The sequence below is a fragment of the Mirounga angustirostris genome, unplaced genomic scaffold (genome assembly GCF_029215605.1).
Source record: "Mirounga angustirostris isolate CCGP_5_RB_7025 unplaced genomic scaffold, mMirAng1.0.hap1 SCAF_5, whole genome shotgun sequence".
Taxonomy (NCBI): domain Eukaryota; kingdom Metazoa; phylum Chordata; class Mammalia; order Carnivora; family Phocidae; genus Mirounga; species Mirounga angustirostris.
In genome coordinates this window covers 13700776-13721235 of record NW_026991713.1, presented here as the reverse complement: position 1 = coordinate 13721235, position 20460 = coordinate 13700776, and the positions used below count along the sequence as shown (strand labels likewise).

At 46.6% G+C, this 20460-nt stretch overlaps 1 protein-coding gene across 8 annotated transcripts in view; it reads right to left on the bottom strand.

The window, feature by feature from the left end:
- The window catches only part of LARGE1 (LARGE xylosyl- and glucuronyltransferase 1), a 513801-nt gene that overhangs the window by 255233 nt on the left and 238108 nt on the right, over positions 1-20460 (bottom strand). For all 8 annotated transcript variants that reach the window (XM_064590661.1, XM_064590660.1, XM_054506843.2 and 5 more), the window contains one exon: positions 10838-10920. In XM_064590661.1, the coding sequence (XP_064446731.1) occupies positions 10838-10920 (83 nt within the window). The remainder of the gene's footprint in view (positions 1-10837; positions 10921-20460) is intronic.

Sequence of the window (20460 nt, the reverse complement as noted above, 5' to 3'; positions counted from 1 at the left end):
AGTTATTTCAATTAGTTCCTCCATCCATAAACCCAAAAATGAGCTGAATGAAGAAACATGCAACAAAGAGATATCAACCAGTAAGTACATGAAAGGCGTAACAGGGGTTTAGGTGACGCAGGAGCTGGGACTCTCCTCTCTCGGTGCAGCTGTCAATCTGGCAGAAACAGAGAGAGAATGCAAATAACTACATAAACGTTGGAACACAGGTGGGCCCTAACACTGGACCACCTCACACGACTGCAAAGTTTGGGAATGACACACCTCCCAGGGAGCCATCTAAACAGACTGATATGGACAGTAAGTGAAGGGTACCCCTAGATTTGGATGGTGAGCAACCCGCACAACTGTACAGGATGGCTCTGCAAGGAGAACCACAAAAGCTACAGGGGTGGAAGAGAACCACCCCGGGCATAATAAATAGGGGCCCCAAACACATGTCCGTCCTCCTGAATTCCCTGCCAGGGGCTAAGGGCACACCATCCATCTAGCCTCACAAACTAGAAACAGGAGCATCACCAGCGCCGCGCCCCTACCCCCAATCTCCCACACAGCCAATCAATTCCACGCCCTGAATGGCCGCTTAGGCTGGTGAGTAGGAGCAAGGTCTCTAAAGCCAAATTGCCTGGCTGCTTCTTATCTTGGTTTGTCACAAATTAACAAACTAACGATATGACCTTGGGCAAGCGTGTTGGTCTTGGAGTCTCAGCTTCTGCAACTGTAAAGTGGGGCTGTTATGATCAGATCGAATTAAAATGTATGAAGCACTTAGAACAGTGACCCACAAGGAATATGGACTTAATAAATGGCAGCATGAGGAGTGTATCTGCTCTTCGGTGAGGTCTCATGAATATATTCACCCCCTCTCACCCTGTCTCCGAGCTGGCTCTCTCCAACAGATCCTCTGTCCTGTAAGCCCTGAACTCCCTCCAAAATGATCACACAATCCCCTGCTCATTGTACGATGAATAAAGGACAGCCTCTCACATGGAGCTAGCAGGACCTTTGATAATCTCATCCTGTCCACGTCTCCAAGCTCATGTCTTCCTCCTCCCTCCTCAAACCTGCACTCCAACCACTCTCTTCCCCAGACCTGCAATGTGACCAACTCTTCTCCTTCCTGAGGCATAAACTGCCACCTCCTCAGGGAGGCTCTCCATGGCCGCTCCATCCAAAGTGCCCATGCCCTCTCCTATGGCTCCCACACTGCATTGCCCTCTTTGGGTCTTCTTAGCACTTCTTAGTATTGGAAATCTCTATATTCATCTGCGGGCCTATCTCCTACCCGCTGCTAGAATGTGAGCTGTGCAGCGTGGAGTTTCTCTACTTTCACAATGCACCTGTCCTCTTGTTTTCTCTCTCTACAACCCCAGTGCTTGGCAAGTGCTTAGCCATGGGTGCAAGGTCAGAGATTAGTCATGTTTCCCTGCAGCCTTGTGGGCCTGCTATCTCTCTCCCTTAATCACCTTCACGTTGCACTGCTAACTGCATCCAGTCTTCCCCATTCAATTTAGACACCACGGCGCTGAGAAAGCCATTCCACTGGGTCACATGCCCTTCTTTGTGCCTCCCGAGGATTTCAGGGTTCAAAACACAGGTGAATGCTATTGTCTACTGACCATTCACTTCTCTGTTCCCCTGCTAGGTGGAGTCTTGGCACTGGAATTGTGTTTTGTGAATAGTCTTATCCCCAGATTTTTATTAGTCCCTTGTACCTATAACCATCCAGTAATTATTCATTGAAAGAATAAATAAACAGACAAGTTAATAATTATCAAGGATATCCAAATGTCCTCACCGTCTGACACAGTCAGCCAGTGTTCAAGTAGAGGGACTTAGGAAAAAAGTGGGTTGGACGATGGTCTCTTAGGCACAAAATCCAAAACACAAACCACAAAAGAAAAAATAAACTGGTTTTGGTCAAAATTAAAAATGTTTGTGTTTTAAAGGATACCATCAAGAAAGTAGAAAAGATAACCTAAGAATGGGAGAAAATATTTGCAAAGCATTTATCTGATAAGGGACTTGTAACCATAATATATAAAGGTCTTTTACAACTCAAACAATACAAAGACAAGTAAGCTGATTAAAAACTGAGCAAAGGTGTGACGCCTGGGTGGCTCAGTCAGTTAAGCGTCCGACTCTTGGTTTTGGCTCAGGTCATGATCTCACACATCGTGAGATCGAGCCCCACATCAGGTTCCATGCTCAGTGGGGAGTCTACTTGAAGGGTCTCTTCCCCTGCTCCTCTCCCCACCTGCACGCTCTTACTCTAAAATAAATAAATCTTAAAAAAAAAAAAAAAAAACCTGAGCAAAGGATTTGAACAGCCATTTCTCAAAGAGGATATACAGATGGCCAGTAAGTACAAGAAAAGATGCTCAGCAACATCAGACACCAGGAAATGTCGATCAAAACCACAAAGTACTACTTCACAGCCTCTAAAACGGCTAAAATAAGACAACAACAAGTGTTGGTGAGGATGTGGGGAGACTGGAGCCCTCACTTGTTACTTGTGGAATTGAAAGATGGCATAACCACGTTGGAAACTGGTCCCAGGGGTGTCTCCAAAAATTAAGTGTAAAAAGTTACCCCTGCTGAGCTCCTCAGGAGTCCCACTCCTAGTCAGACAGCAAAGCTTGTTCAGAAACCTTCACGGGAGCATTATCCGCAACTGTCAAGAAATGGAAACAACCCCAGTGACCACCACGTGATAAGTGGATAAACAAAATGTGGTCGAGTCAGGTGCTGGAATATTATTGGCGATGCAAATAAATGAAACATCACCTGCTACAACGCGGATGAACCTTGAAAACACGGTGTTCAGTGAAAGAAGCCACTCACGAAAGACCAAATCATACAAGGCTCCATTTATATGAAATGTCCCAAATAATCAAATCGACAGGAACAGAAAGCTGAGGGGGGCTGCCAGACAACGGGAGAAGGGAGAAATGTGGAGCGACTCCTCATGGATGCCAGGGGTTCTTTGTTAGGTGATGAAAATGGCCTAACATTAGGGAGCAGTGATGGCTGGACAAGTCTGCGAATACTAAAACCCAGCAAATTATACACACCGGAAGAGTGAATGTTACAGCATGTGAATTAAATTCCAGTGCTCACTCATTTGCCTGAGCTGGGAAGTGGGGCCTGTGAGTTTGGGGGAGGGAAGAGACCTGGTCTACTCAGTGGATTCTGGGCTCCGTTCCTTAGGGAGCTGCACTGTATGTACGGCAAATGGTGTGCCATGTCGGAAAGGCCTGCAGTCGTCAGGGCTGGCCTCTACCGGAAGGGAAACCCAACTAATCGGGACAGAAAAGACCTTAACGTGTCCACATGTGAAAGGACATCCTACGGTGCCCACATTTGAAAAAATGTCCTACAGCTCAGAACTAACTGCAATAAAGAGGATGTTTCCTTCTCCATGTGTGACTTCTGAGTCTTTTACGTTCACTTCCTCACTCAGGAAGGCAAGAAATAGTTTTAATGATTCCAAAGTCAGCCAAAGGCCAAAAGCCTCCAACCTATTCTCTTTTGTTCACAGGGAGATTAGCAGGAATGAGACAGATGTTCCGGACGTATTTACACCAACTGAACTGCATCAAGGGAGGGATAAGAAATTCTTCAGAATTTCTTCTTATTCACACACACACACACAAATATTTTTCTCTATATAGGATTCGATGTTATTTAATTTCATCTCTGCACAACATCTAAAAGTCTTTTATACCAATCACCAATTATATGCATTTTGGGAGCACGGCTTTAAGCCCATGAGAAAAGGCTTCTACTACGTGAATAGGCCCGCACATCTTCATATACAACAGGTCCCATGCAGCCTGCCAGGGTCTGAACAATACAGACATTAAGTCTGGTATATATTCAGACCAGATCACACTTTTACAACAAGGAAAGAAGCAAGTGCATGTTTCATCTTCAGCAGAGCCTGCAGACTTTGCTCATAATGAGCAATGCTCCTGTTGTCTCTGGTTTCCCTAACTGCTCCCCTGTTCCGGGTTGGGTGCAATAAAATGGTAACACAAAGAGCAAAGATGATCAAGCCCCAGCTTTCTCCCTGCTTTTCCTTTCTTATCTTGTCAGGAATGTGCCACAGTCCCTACAGGGTAATCCAGGGTCTGCTTTTATTAAAATATACAGGGATATCTGAGCTGAAATAATCCTTAATTATTAAGTTGACAATGGAATCGCAATTTTAGAAAAAGAAAGAGGCTCTGACAACACCTCTGATCCTCAGTGAGTCTGTTATACTTAGAGATTTAATAGAACTCACTGCAGAAAAACACAGCGACCAGGAGGGTTTTTTTGGTGTGAGCTCTTGGTATGAGGGAGGATGAGTGGCATTGAAACTGTGGGAAGATTCAAGGACAAGTCAGTATCACAGCAGAAAAGCTTTCTGTGGGGGAAGAAGAACAGAGCAACTTTCCAAAAAAAAGTCAAAAGGCCTTGTGGCTTCCAGGCTTTGGCAGAGCCAAGGTTATAATCCAGGAGCATCAAGGACTCCACTGTGACGTTGAACAAGCTATTGAACCTCTGTGAGCCTCAGTTTCCTCATCCATTTGTGGGGATAATGGCATCTACCGTGCCAGGTTGGGATGAAGGTCAAATACAATGGCCTACGTGATGCTCAGTATTTGAACTACACAAAGTATTTCTCTTTGCTCTTACATACATGCATGACCAAATGGCATAGATGCCTTACCTGTTCAAAGATATCACATGCCCACGGTACTTTCTCTTTTCCCTAGCTTTACCGAGGTATAATTGACAAAAATTGTATAAATTTAAGGTACATATTAAATATATTATTTTTTAATTTTTTAAAAGATTTTATTTATTTATTTGACAGTGAGAGAGGGAACACAAGCAGGGGGAGTGGGAGAGGGAGAAGCAGGCTTCCCGCTGAGCAGGGAGCCCAATGTGGGGCTCGATTCCAAGACCCTGGGATCATGACCTGAGCCAAAGGCAGACCCTTAACGACTGAGCCATCCAGGTGCCCCTACATTAAATATATTATAAACATTAAGGTGATGTATCTATATATGTATACATTGTGAAATAATCTCCGCAATCAAGCTAATTAACTTATCCATCCCCCAGTGACCATTTCCTTTACTCCATGATTTTTTCCTAAGTCTTGCTAGAACATTACTTCCAAGGCTTTATTTTATTTAAAGTAGGTTCCACATGCAGTGTGGAGCCCAATACAAGGCTTGAACTCACAACCCTGAGATCTAGCCCTGAGCTAAGACCAAGAGTCGGACGCTTAACTGACTGCGCCACCCAGGTGCAACCCACCAAGCCTCTAAAACCACTATTTACTTAATGCTCAGCACCTCAAAAATACATATTTTGGCGGAAGGATGAAGGGGTAATTACAGAGATCATAGTAATGATAACAATTCTCTACATGGTCACCCAAAATGATGATTAAAAATAAAAATAATGATACTCAAAATAGTAACCTTTTTTTTTTTCAGTGGAGAGCTCAGACTCTGAAGCTAGGCTGACTGGATACAAAGCCAGCTCTAGCATCTTCTCTGTGACCCTGAGCTATGACTTAACCTATGGATTCTCAGCTTCATCATCTGTAAAATGGGGATAATTAGAGTACCCACCTCATGGATCACAGGAGCATGAAATTCATTAATATCTGAAAAACACTTGGAAAACTAGGTTTGTATTTGTTCAATACACAAAATACAGAAATGTTTCACGTAGATTATCTCTGATAATAGTCCAACAGGGCTCTAAGAGAGGTTAGAGAACAAGCCAAACCTCTAAGTACAGAGACTTCACTAGGGTGGCCCAGCTCAGATGATAAGACCAGAATCAGAACCTACTTCTGTTTGTTTGTTTTATTCAAATCCTAGGTTCTTCACATCACAATCTAGAAACTGCTTCTATAATAAGTTTAAGCCTGAATGAGCAATAACACAATTAGAGACAGATATTGGGCACAAATATGCTGTTTTTTTTTTTTAATTTTATTATGTTATGTTAGTCACCATACAATACATCATTAGTTTTTTTTTTTTTTTTTTTTACACAAATATGCTGTTTTATCCTCCATGTTCTTCAGGGGCACAGTGAAGTTTAAAAAAACAAACAAACAAACAAAAAAACCCACCAAAAACCCAGCTGCTTGATATGCAAAGTAAGGGAAATCACCCAGCTTCTTCCTGACAACAGGGCTGTAGAGTGTGAGAACAAGTAGATCATCCTCGCAAACAAATAATAAATTTTTACAAGCTGGCCCACCTTCCTGCCCAGGAGGTAAACACCTAGCTGCTAAGTAATTTATTTCTTCCTCTGCTCACTAAAAGCTCTGTTTCCTTGAAGAGCCGCTATACTTCCCAGTTTATCTGCAAATGGAGTTGGAGTTCTGTCCCCCAATTTTTCTTTAAACACCCTTCCACCTAGGTGACACAGGAACATAATGTGCTCTTTTCTGCTAGGTAAACTCTCTTTCACACGTATTTTGTAGTTACTTTTTCTCATCTACCCTTTTTCTTTATTACAGAGGTTGCATAATGAGATGACCAAAAATACATGTAAAGAGGGGACAAAAGCAAGATCACCTTTATTTCTCCTGCTCCAAACGCAACACAAAGAACATCATTTCTAAACATGGCCTCTGCCAGTCTTTCTGCCACCGGTATTTTGACCATGGCCTGTCCTTACACAGTGGAATAATATTATGCACATGTTCTGAACTGTGTTGTCACTTACATCATAAAATATAAAATATAATTTGTCCCCATTACTACAAAAGGGTGTTCCACTATTTAGTCTTATTGTTTTCTAAGAATTATTCAAATTTTTAGGATTATAAACAGTTATGTCATAAAAGCGTTTTTGGTAGTCAGGATTACCTTCAAAGGATTTGAAGGCAGAGTCCCTGAAGTAGTCATATGGGGTCAGCGTCTTGGGCATTAACACCATAAAATTTCTTTCCCAAAAGATTATAGCAATTGAAGCTCTGGTAGGAGTATGTAAGAGTGCCTGGGTATCACTCTTTTACGATCTTTTAAACTAGAGCATGCCCACTGTCACCAGGCATACTGCAGAAGTAAAATGGATTGGATGTAACAAAGCAGCCTTAAGTGAAAATTTGCTGAAAATCCTGTCTGGAAAATAAATCTAATTGCTGTATTTAACAGTGAAAGCCAAAAGAAGCATCCTACCACTATTATTACATTATTATTAACATTAGAAAGGTACTTCATTTGCCAAAGCATTTTATAATCATGTATTGGTTAATCCCCATAACATGCCTCGGAAGCAATGAAGCTATTTATAGCCGGACTTTCTGAGCGAAGTCTTTCAAAAGTCCTTTTGTCTTGATATCTCAAGTCATTATCACCAGCACATCAATTCACATTCTCATTTGTCGAATTTCAAGGATGGGAGGGACTGAAGTGGTCATCTGAACCAAGATCAAGTAGTCACTGACGTGGCGTGCAGAATTTTCCTAATGCATACTAAGAATTTGCTTTCTTCTCAACTCCCCATGCCTCCACAAAGGCATGGCATGCCATCAGGGGCCAATTATAAATCTGCTATTTTTTTTTTTTAAAGATTTTATTTATTTATTTGAGAGAGAGAATGAGATAGAGAGAGAGCATGAGAGGGGGGAGGGTCAGAGAGAGAAGCAGACTCCCTGCTGAGCAGGGAGCCCGATGTGGGACTCGATCCCGGGACTCCAGGATCATGACCTGAGCCGAAGGCAGTCGCTTAACCAACTGAGCCATCCAGGCGCCCTAAATCTGCTATTTTTAAATGTAACATCTTTGTGCTACACAGCGACTGTAGGAGTAAAAGTTGACACTCAATGGGGTTCCTCAGGGTTTCAGCGACTACTGGAATTATTTGATTTGTAGCTAAAGCAACAGCAATATTTATGCCCAACAACACCAAACATTTTTATGGCTTTAAAATTTGCCATAATTGAGAAACAGCACAAGTGACTATCTGTAATCATGCAAATACTCTTTTCTAAAAAGGGGGCGCCCCCCCAACCAGGGAGGGATCGAGTTCTTTCGTGGTGACAAGAAATAAACACAAAAAGGTTGAGAACCACTCCTCTAATTCAGTGCTTAGAAGACAAAATGCCTGGTTTCAAGCAGCAGATGAAGGCTGCAGAACCATAAGGAGTCTCAAAAATGGCACAGGGGCGACGGTGGTATACAAAGGGCTTCTCATCTTATGTCAAAGACGGGAGGTTGAGCCCTGCTTGGTCATTCTTTATTTGGTATTACCATTTCCTTCTGAGACGTGCAGCTGAAATCCCAATGCCAACTGCACAGTCTATGAGGAGGGAACGGAGAGCCCCCACCACTAGCCGACAGGGTTCTCTACTTGGTGGTTACTCATTTCTCCCCTTTCCCCACTCTGGCGTTGGGTGGGGGGAGGCAGGGAATCCCCCCACTCCTGGGTGGGGAGCAGATCTGCTTGCTGACTATAAGCAGAGCAGGGCACCCAGGAAAAGACCCACCAGGTGGTTCAGTACAACTGAGCTAATAAATTTTGCCTTCAACCTAATAAATTCTGGGGTGCACGGATTCACAGCAAAAGTTAAGTGACCTAAGAACTAAAGCCTAAAGGGTTAAAATGACCTGCTGAAAGTCACTCAGTATAAAGTGGCATGAGCGTGTCATCAAACCCGGTGTGAGCTAGATCTATTAGTTAACTGGTTGAATAACTAAATCTTCAGGTTATTTATTAATGAAGTTTCCCAGATTCACTAGTTAAACAAGTAAACATTGACTGAGCATCTAACACTTGTGAAGTCCTTCCCTAAGATACGGAGAATCCAGAAATATAAGGCATGGTTTCTGTCCCCAGAAGTCCCATATTCTACTACAAAAGACACACCGTGAATAAATAAAAGACAATGTACTAAGTACAGTGATAGAAAGATGCACAGGGTATTGTGGGCTAGGAGAAGGCAGAGCCCTAGCCCAGACTGACCGGTACTGGTGGGTCTCCTGTTAGAAGGATAAGGAGTTCGCAAAGTTGTGAGGCGAAAGAGGAGGGAGGAGGTGAGAAAGGGACAAACAGCGCAGCATGGGGACGACAACAGGCAGGGCACACCTGCGAGAGGGTGAAAGCTATGAGCAGGTCAGTGTTGCTGGAGAGTAAAGCCCCAGCAAGGGGAAGAGAGAGAAAACGTGCTGAGAATAACAGCAGGCCCTGATGGTCTGTGTGGTCTCTAACCTGATGGTAAAGAGACTCGATTCTCTCCCCTCCATGACGAGAAGCCAATGAAAGGTTTGAAGATATCAGATTTGCCTTTCTGAAATATCACCTGGCCTTAGAGGCTGGCTCTGTGCGGACTGGAATGTCACGTGCAGGAGAGAGAACATGCAGACCTCAACTGTGCCAGGTGCAGTAGGGATGAAGAGAAAGGGATGGAACTAAAACTATGAAGAGGGAGAACCCCCAAGTGCATCACAGAGGGGCTGGGTGGGGGTCTGAGAGAGAAAGTGGAACCAACGGTCAGTTTCTTGCACGGCCTGCCGGTCTCGGGTGCCCACCACGCCTCCCATCTCTGCTTCGGCCACTGACCGCCAGATTTGGGCATTAACTTCACATTGATCTTTGTTTTGTTGAGCTCTAAGAGCTTTTCACCACTGTTCCTACTGCTCAGAACCTTCTGGATCTTGGCTACAGCTATGGATAAGCTTCATCTAAACCCTCGGTAAGAATGTTAGAACAGAGCCAAGGACACTGGCTGGAACTACACATTCAATTCTGGATACACTGTCAGTAAGTCTAGATATCCATCAAGCTGAACAGTGAAAACAGAAGAAAGTCCCTGTTAAAAAGTACAAGCAAGTGGCAGGAGTTTAACTTGGACGAGATGACTCGGGAGAGGCAGGATCACTTCCAGGTGGAAAAGGACCCCATCGTTCATAGGGCCATTTCCATGGGGATCCACTAGGACCCAAAGACAGCAGCTTATGGGTTGGAAAACTTTGGTTTAATATAAGACAGGACTTTCTGATGGTTAGAAACGCCCAGACGTGGGACAGCCTACGTTGGAATACAGTAAGCAACCTCTGTGAGTTTGCTAGAGCTGTCCTAACAAAATACCACACACTGGGGGTGCTTAAACAACAGAAACTTAGTTTCTGTGGTTCTGGCGGCTGAAGTCTGAGATCAGATGCCTGCAGGGTTGGGTTCTCCTGAGGCCTCCCTCCTGGGCTTGGAGATGGTTTTTGTTCTGTGTGAGGCTGTCTCCCAATCTTCCCTCCTTATCAGGACACCAGTCATATTAGACGACAGTCCATTCGTATTGCCTCAGTTTAACTGAATTACCTCTTAAAGGCCAATCTCCAAATACAGTTCGCATCCTGAGTTACTAGGGGCAAGGGCTCCAACAGATCAATTTTACGGGGACACTGCTCAGTCCATCACGCAACCTATCAACAGGGGCGTGTACACAGAGGGGTCTGGTGACTGTCAGGCAAGGGAAGGCCAAGGAAGAAACGGAAGCCTCAAATCTGGAGTGTCCCTGATGGGTCCCCTTAGGTCTAAGAGCTACAATCCTAAACATTGTGGGACTGCACCTCATTGCTCCTATTAAACATCATTAACACAAAAATCTCCCCAGGGTTTCAGACAAAAATCACATTTTCACGGCAGCTGCAATGACTGATGAGAAATGTTGCTCTTCTGTACCCCTCCCCCGAGGAAGCGTGCAGGCTGGCGGTCACACGCACGAGTCACATGCACGAGTCACATGCACGAGTCACATGCACAAGCCGCGCACCCAAGCCTCACGCACCAGCCCGCAGGGTACCGCGGGAGCGCTTACCTGTGAAAGAGAACGGACTTGACCAAGGTGACAACGTCGCGGCTGGCGTTATACCCGGCACAGACGATAGCAACGTGGATTGTCTAGGAAGCAAAGAACACAGGGCAAGCAGTCAGACAGATGGAAGAGGGCCTTCTTGGTGCTTCAGACCACGTGGGAAAGAAAAATCACCCTGATCTCTTGTGGGGATCGTTAGAAAACAAAGGGCAGAGTTCGCAGCTGTGGGAAATAACTTGAGATGGTTTTATTAAGGCCCTTTTAATCGGTTTATGGAGCTATCATCATTTGGAAAACATTAAGGTTCTTTGCAATTACATTTTGGGGACGAGAGAAAGGGCGATCGGCTCAAACAGGCAAATGGTGAGTCTCCTACCCCCACGCTGGGAGACCGTGACAACTGGTGACAAGAGAGATGAAAGAAATACATCCCGAAAGGAAGAACTGATAGTCAGGGATCTTAGACTGAGAAGCAATGGCTCAGAGGTGGGAAATGTTCTTGCTCTTGCAAGAACATTGTCTCAGATTAGGGGTGCCTGACTGGGCCAAGAGACCAATGAACGTCTATAAGCGTACATCTATAAAAAGGGCCCCAGCTGGGACATCATTCCAAGAACTGAAGACTGGCAGAATTAAAGGGAACCCTATGGCCCATCTCCTCTGGCTCTGTCCTTTAGCTCCGGGTGACCCTGGGAAAGTGGTGGCATCAGGTGACTCACAGTAATACAAGGGCCATGGCACGTCCTGCAGGAGGTCATGGAGTACGTAAGGGGATAATACCAAGAGCAGAATATGGTGCTCGGCACACTGCCAATCACAGCAGAGATGATCTCTAGAGCTGAGCTTCCCAAAGGGGAGGTCCCTTGGCACCCTGGTGTGCTGTACGTGAGTTACAGGATACAAAGTCACTTATTTCTTCAAGCAAGAGCTCAAGGCTACCGGGCAGGGCTGGCTCCCTCAGGCTGGGCTACCCTCTGAGCTTCAGCAACTTGACAAAGATTGAGAAGCCCTGGTCTAGTGCAGTCCATACAGAAAGTCATCCAGCCTCTCAAAACAGCTCGAAGAATGAAGGGTTCACACCTCTCGATGTATCTTTTACCGATGTGCAGCCTTCCTTGACCTGAAAACAGCCTCCTAATACCCACCCCCCCTTGCTCTGTCCTGGGAGGACTGCAGAACAAGTACGTTCCCTCCAGCACCCAATACCTAATGAAACTACTCACAGCCCTTGTTCCCATGGCACAGCTTCTGGACCCCCGTTATTCTAATCATGCAGTTCAAAACCCAGTTCTGTTGACTCTATGCACCGCTTTTGCAACTCCCTAGGAGTCTAGAATTACTTTAAAGTAAAAAGTAAAAAAAAGCGGGGGAAAGGGAAGGGAAGAAAAATGCAGTTCTGATATCCTGGTCTCTGCCCTACAGGCTTTCAGGACAATGACCTCTGGCTCCCAGGCCTGCTTCACCACCCCACCCACAACATCATCAAGGGAAGTTACTCGGGCTTAGACAGGTGGGATTCAAACTCTGGGACAGAGATTCTTCACCCTTATAACATACCAGAAACACCAGAAAGATTTTTAAACTACACCCTGTGCCCCGATCCCACCTCAGACCAATTAACTCACAATCTCTGATGGCCAGGATCTAAAATTCCTCTGCTGGAAGCCAGTGGTTCTCAATAGGAGGCAAAAGTCATCCCCCCTGCCCTGCCCAGGACATCAGACAAAGTCTGTCTGGAGTCATTTTTGGTGGTCACTCCTGGGGACGTGCGGGGCTATGACATCAAGTGGGCAGGACCAGAGATGCTGCTCGACCCCTTACGAGGCACAGGGCAGCTCTCACGGTAGAGAATTACCCTGCCCCAAAGCTCACAGGGCTGTTGTGAGGAAATTCAGCTTTCAGAAAGAAGCAAGAGGGCGTGTGGGGAAACTCAGACCTGCGAGCTCCCAACCCAACCTCGTCTCACATAAAATTAGACCATATTGGGGCGCCTGGGTGGCTCAGTTGGTTAAGCGACTGCCTTCAGCTCAGGTCATGATCCTGGAGTCCCAGGATCGAGTTCCGCATCGGGCTCCCTGCTCGGCGGGGAGTCTGCTTCTCCCTCTGACCCTCCCCCATCTCATGCCCTCTCTCTCATTCTCTCTCAAATAAATAAATTAAAAATTAAAAAAAAAATTAGACCATATTACGCGTATCTTAATTTCTCCACCTGTAAAACGAAGACACCATCACTTATCTCTGGATATTATCTCCCAAAGACTCAGCGAAAGACTGTAAAGCGGAATGCAACTGTCACCATTTAAATCATGAAGGAAATGAATAGGAAAACGCCTGTCCGTGGGAGACATAGCCAGGAAGGGGACAAGAATGGATAAAAGCTGAATCAGGCTCTTTGGAATCACAAATATTTAAACACGTGGCCTCCCAGATATCAAACTTTGTCTTGGCTTCAGGGTTCAGGGGCTTTTTAAAATGGGCCCATTAAATGTAAGCACAAGTGCGCACATTCACAAACATTTAACATAATTTTCCAATCTCTTTAGTTTCGTCCAATACACCTGCCACCATGAATAAATTCATCATCTGGAGCCGTGGAGCCCAGGCCCTGTTCCCCGGGAATGCAGAAAATCAGGAGTGCCGTGAACATGCTGTGGGCTTCCTTAGAAAGGAAGGAGGAGTTCTGGATGGTCCCAACTCTTTGTGGGGACAGGAGTGAATGCCAAGAATGGGTCGGGGGCTGGGGTTCGGAGTGAACAGGGGAAAGGGATGAATGCTCCTTGAAAGAACAGAGTCACAAATATGGTCTCACCACAATAACTTGGTTTGGAAGCTACGAAGTCCAGGTTTCAAGTGTTTCAATGTAGTGACTTAAAGAGGACAGAACAACGGCCACAACTACTGGGACATTCCTCTCATCAGAGTGATGGGTCTGAATATCAGATTCAGTGACCACTGTCCACTCACAAGAATTCCTCCTTATATTTTATATGGATGTCATACTTGCCTTTACTGGTCACAAAGCGTGGATGGGGGTTGGGGGTGATGATGTTATCTGCTCCTCCAAACTCACTCTTCCAATTCGCTCCATGCCCCAAATAGGTGCCCCTAATTTGCTCCGTGCCTGAGCGCCTGACTTTACAGACTGAATAACTGGGCTCCCACTGCCTCGGGTTTCTGGTTGAGTTTGGTCACTGGGAGGCCTGATGGCAGGTGGAAAGAGAGGTCAGATCCCCTGCGCCTTTCAGAAACCCTCTACCAGAGATCCGGCTCTCTCGGGCTCCTGAAGGCCACCTGCCTCGTGCCCTACGGGCCCAGGGGTTGTAGTGACTCTCTCCAGGGAGCTCCACCACCCTCACTGGCTCCCATGCGTGTGGCCCTGCCTCAAACCCTTCCCAGTTTATCTGTGTGTGCCATCGGTTTCCTTCTAGGGCCTGACCAGTTCCAGTGACCCTTCCTTAGCCTTGCATCGGTCCTGGTGGCTGGAAGGGAAGCACAGGTGGCTCTGAGGCATTCAGAGATAAACTGTTGATCCCGAAGGTGAAACGAGGCAGGAGAGTACCAACAGAGTGCACTGAAGAATGGTGTAAGTTGTGTTTATAAATTTTAAGCAGCTCAACAAAGTTCTCAGACACATGGACCACAGCTTCTTTCTAAGGAAGCCCACAGAGCATCCTGCTCACTCCCTCCAGTCCTGACCCTGGTGCTCAGCACACACCCACGAGCTGCATCTGAAGACATGACGTAGTCGAACTAGGGCCAAGCGAGTGACGTTTACTTCTAGGACTTGGAAGAAGGATCCAGGCCTGACACAGGCATTTCTGGAGTCCCTAATATGCCAGGCCCTGTGTTGTGCTCAGAGGACAGAAAGGTGAATCAGTCCCCAGGGCCAAGTGAAGAAGGAGTAGCAGTCGCTACCGGGACAATCCCATCAGAGACTGGGAAGGCTCCGCTGACGGCGAGCTCAGTGTCCTTGCAAGCCAGAGTAGCCTGCGCCACCTGGACCAAGAGTATGCCAGAGATCGGCAGGGAGGAGAGGGCATTCCAGTGACTCGACCAGGGCAACCGTCACTCCTGACATTCAGGGCCAGCTGGGATTTGTAGCTCTCTGCTTGTCAGCCTTCAACAGAAGCAAGAAAAGAACATTCTCTGGGGGATGGCAGGCAAGGTGTGAGCCTGGCAGAAGTAATCAGTACCGTGCCCAGCTGTGCTGTCCTCAGCCATACCAGGAGCATCAGGACCCAGAGGGCCCGGTACTCCCTGCGAGGCACTCTGTCTGGGGCACAACTGAGTGCGAGCACATCCTGTTGGGGACACTACCGGTGAGGAGAGAGGGAAAACCCATTGCAGCACCAGCATCTGTGCTGTGAAAAGTCAGGCTCAGCCCGCGTTCCGAGGACAGCAACAGACCTAAGTGTTGGGGACGAGGGGAGGGGAGGCAGGCCTCCCAGGGGACAGGCAGCTGGGGAGAAGCACACAGCCAGGGATAGAGGTGGGGGTGGCTTTGTGGGGAAAACCCAACCAGAGTGAAGAGATCCGGTTTGAGCTGCAATGTCAAAGCTAAGCTGCTGCTATGTGACCGCGGAGCATCGCTTCATGTCCCTGGGCCTCCCTGGCTTGTCTATAAAATGGAGATGAAAACGGGCACCGCACTGGGTCACTGTGAGCATCCGAAGAGTGCAAGAAGTGCCCCTAGTGAATGGACGCTGCTTACCGAATGCCTGAACAGCATATGGAGAAGTTGCTCAACATCTTTGTGCTTGAACTCCCTCAACCTACACAACAGCGACGTAACACTACGCATCCTCAAGGGGTTGTTGAGGATGAGGAGCAAGTGGCTCTCAAACTCAAGTGTGCACCATGATCCCTGGAGGGCTTGATCAGACGGAGCGAGGGATGGGGGCGGGGAGGGGGGTGGAACACTTCCCCCGAGTTTCTGATCCAGGAGGTTTGACATGGGGGCCTGAGGACGGCCTGCACCAGGTGATGCTGATGCTGCTGGTCCAGGGACCACACTTGGAGAACCACTGCTCTAGCTAAGTGCTTTGAAGACTGTTGGGTAAAAACTCAACCAGATGTTAGCTGTGATCACACAGAGAGTATGAGGGGTGTTCCAAGAATCCATTTCCAATACCTCTCCAGTGGAGAGTACCTTCTCCTGCACTTGTATAAAAGAACGAGAGACAGCACGCATCACTGTCCCCAGGTCCTGGAATTCATGACTCTCTCAGGGTGAGAATGAGGCAAGGGAGGAGGACTCAAGATGCAGGCTTTTTCTGTGCCAAGAACAAAACCGTGGCAATCAGGAGAGCTGGGTGTTGGCTGCAGCTCTGCCTCTGGCCAGCTGGGTGACCTTGTGCAAGTAACTTAACCTCTCTGATCCTTGGTGAATCCTCGAGACAAGGAGGAGGGTAGAATTTCTATATACAGTAGTACACAGGGGACACTTTCCAAGACCCCCAAGGGACGCCTGAAACCGTGGACACTACTGAACCCTATATATACTCTTGCTTTTTTCCTACAGATGCATCCCCATGATAAAGTTTAAGTTATAAATTAGGCACAGTAGGAGATTAACAACAGTAACTAATAATAAAACAATTATAGCCATATACTGTAACAGGTTACATGAATGTGGTCTCTCTCAAAGTATCTTACTGTACCTCACCCACCCTTCCTGTGATGATGGGAGGTAATAAAATGCCAAGGTGCTGAGTTATAGTCAGGGGACGGATGCGGGCATTCTGACACAGTGTCAGGCTACTAAGGACCTGATGAATCGTCAGGAGGATCAGACTGCAGCTGACCACGGGTAACCGTAACTGTGGAAAGTGAAACCACGGATAAGGCGGGATTCCTGTAGAGTCCTAATATCCAGCGCTTTCCAAAATTCAAGATGAAGAGTGAGACAGGGTGGTGACATTCTCATCCAACGTCCCGTGGCTCATCCAGTCGGTGGCAAATCGAGGGGTTGAATTCAAAGTCCTGCTGTTAAACCCGTACTACCTGGTCTCAATAAGACACACACAGAACTGTGAAAATGAAAGCAATGTATTGCTGATGAGCTGCCTAAACTCATCTTACAAACCTCCAGGGCATCTCTACTCTTCTGGGAAGTCAGTGATAAGTTCTGTCTCCTCTAAATACTAAACCATGGACCCAAAAGTCAAAATTATCTCAACCCTGTAGAAGACAAAAGTAGACACCTCCTATTGTGTATCAGTTATATTTTGATTAAAAAATTAAAAATAGGGATGCCTGGGGGGGGGTTCAGTCGCTTAAGCGTCCGATTGTTGGTTTTGGCTCAGTCATGATCTCAGGGTTGTGAGATCGAGCCCCACAATGGGCTCTGCGCTCAGCACAGAGTCTGCTTGGGATCCTCTCCCTCTGCCCCTCCCCCTGCTCATGCTTGCTCTTGCTCTAAAATAATAAAAATAAATCTATAAAAAAAATTAAAATAATTAAAAGTAAGAGTAGACACCTCCTGATTGTAATGGCATCCATGCTGCCAGGGGCTCAGTGAGGTAGGCCAGTATGAAGACAGGGAAGGGCCACACCGCGAATGGGGACTTTGAGCACCTTCTCCATAGTCAAGGCCTAAGAAACAGAGAACACATGAATGAACCACCCGGCGTTCTCCACCCTGCATACTTCTGGCCTGCTTTAGGGCTTCTCTGTGTGACAAACAACAGAGTACCCTTAGCAGTCAGAAACCCAAATGCTACGTGAAAAACAGACGAAAGGGGTGAGGCTGATTTTAGGGTGGGTCAGCAGAAGCGTAACTGCTAGAGAAGACTCACATTTGGGGCAGGTGGGCTGTCTGAACACAGGCCCACACTGACCTGCCACGGACAGCACGTGCCACGCTCCTACCTACAGGATGATGCCCCTGACCCAAAAAGCCCGCACACGTTGCCAAAACACATGGCCATTCTGCAAGTGTCAATGGTGCACCTTCTCTGTGCCAGACTCCCTTGTAGGTGCTGGGGAAAGCAGGGAGCAAAAGAGGGAGACCAGGCTGTGTGGCAACGAGTCCACAAGGAGAAAGCTGGGGAGTAAGGCAGACCTTCTAGAGTGCATGGGCCTTTGCAAGAAGCATGAAGAGAGAAGCCACTTGAGGGTTCAGAGCTGAGAAATGGCATGCTCCGACTTATATTTTAAAAGACTCACTCGAGCTACCAGTTGAGAACAGATTATCTCTGTGTGCATGTGTAGGGGTGGGAGGGAGGGAAGCAAGGAAGCTGGAAGCAGAGAGAACACTCAGGGGGCTAGTGCAATCCCCCGAGCACAGCGGAAGCTGTGACAGGCTGCCCAAATGCCCTTCAGTGAGGTCCGTGTTGCCCTGGGGGCCAGGATCTGCCCGGCTGCAGAGAGCCGCCTCCCCTGGGGCAGCCACCGCCAATAAACCCCAGCATCTTCCGACACCGGCCCCAAGGACCTGCCTTCGCAGACTGCACGTGAAACTTCACAGCACCCTAAGCCAGGGGTGGTACGGGACAGGGAGGCAAATGTGGAGGTGCGACATGGCCACATGATATATTCTTTCAAAGTCCCTGGTGATCTGTCTGCAGTCGACTTCTCTAGCAGAGGAAGCAGAAGAGTATATGTATTAAGATTTACAACCTGTGGCGGGGATGTGGGGAAACTGCACCCTTGTGCATTGTTGCTGGGGGTGTAAAATGGTACAGCTGCTGTGGAAAAGAATATGGTGGTCCCTGGAATAATTAAAAACAGAATCACCATATAATCCAGCTATCCTAACTTTGAGGTATATATCCAAAAGAGCTGAAAGCAGATTTCTGAGAGAGGTGCGCACACCCATGTTCATGGCAGCATTATTCACAATACCAAGAGGGGGAAGCAGCCTGGGTGTCCACCATCAGATGAATGGGTACACAAAATGTGGTCCAGACATACAATGAAATATTTTTTTTGTTTAAAGATTTTATTTATTTGACAGAGAGAGACACAGCGAGAAAGGGAACATAAGCAGGGGGAGTGGGAGGGAGAAGCAGGCTTCCCGCGGAGCAGGAAGCCCGATGCGGGGCTAGATCCCAGGACCCCAGGATCATGACCTGAGCCGAAGGCAGACGCTTAACGACTGAGCCACCCAGGCGCCCCCATACAATGAAATATTATTCAGCCTTAACAGGGAAGGAAATCCTGTCTCATGCTACAATGTGAACTTTGAGGACATGATGCTAAGTGAAATAAGCTAGTCACCAAAAGACAAGTACCGTTTGATCCCACTTATATGAAGTACCTAAAGGAGACAAATTTACAGAAGTAGAATGGTGGCTGCCAGGGTCTGGGGCGAGGGGAGGGAAAAATGGGAGTGGGTTGCTGTTTAACAGGTATAGTTTATCCTGCAAGATGAAAACGTTCTAGAGATCTGTTACACAGCAATGTGAATATACTGACCACTACTGAAATGTACACTTCATTTTTAAGAGAGTAAATTTCAGGTTACATGGCTCTGTTGTACCACAATTAAAAACAAAAGAGATTTATAACTGTAGACACACATTTTTCAGCTATGTGGCCTCACTAAGCTCAGGCTTCCCTAGTTAAAACTTCACGATGATTGAGTCCAGGAGCTAACACATTTACAAGTGCAGTGTCTGGTACCAGATACTTGCACAAAAAGTAAAAGCAGACGTGATCACCAACACCCTGCCTCCTTCTTTCACGGTGCTCATGCTCTGATCAAGCTGGAAGATTCACGAGGTTTCCTTGCTTCCATAATGTGCTCTCAGTTTGGGATGCCCTGGTGCTTCACCTCACATATCAAACTCCTCCCCATCTCTCAAGATATACCAGCACCTGCTGGGAACTCAGTTTCTTCATCTATTAAAAAAAGGGGGGGGCGCCTGGGTGGCTCAGTTGGTTAAGTGACTGCCTTCGGCTCAGGTCATGATCCTGGAGTCCCTGGATCGAGTCCCGCATCGGACTCCCTGCTCGGCAGGGAGCCTGCTTCTCCTTCTGACCCTCCCCCCTCTCATGTGCTCTCTGTCTCTCTCATTCTCTCTGTCTCAAATAAATAAATAAAATCTTTTTTTTAAAAAAAAAGGGGGGGGATAAAAATTTGTCAAGGTCTGCTGGACAGATTAACTGAGATGATTCACGTAAAGGGATCAGAGCCTGGGGTCGTGTAAGTTAGAAGACAGGCATCAGCAATCAGTAGTATTAATTACTATTCATATAAGAGTTTATAGTATGCTGAAGCCTCTACATTCAAGGCTGTGAGCCTTAAATATTCTTGAAAGTCAGGCATCAGTTTCTTTCCTTCTGCCCTTACCCCAACTCTCCTTCAAGTAAGGATTGGGACAGTGTTTCCCTCATGGTTGACAGGAGGGCTTTCAGAGCTGCCTGACTCGCTCTGCTGTGTCAAATGTTGGTGGCTGCCTTCATCATCCTCCCATACAAGAGGGCAAAAGACACAGGAATGAGGAGATGAGCCATTGGAATCATTCATTATTTGGGCCATGGAAGCTACTGTGCAAAACTAGGACAGACTTTTTATTTTGCTCTGCTTTACCGTCATCATCTTTAAAATGAGAAGGTTGCATCTTTATTTGTTGTTGTTGTTGTTAATGGCACATTTTCAAAAGAAATAACATATAATAAGA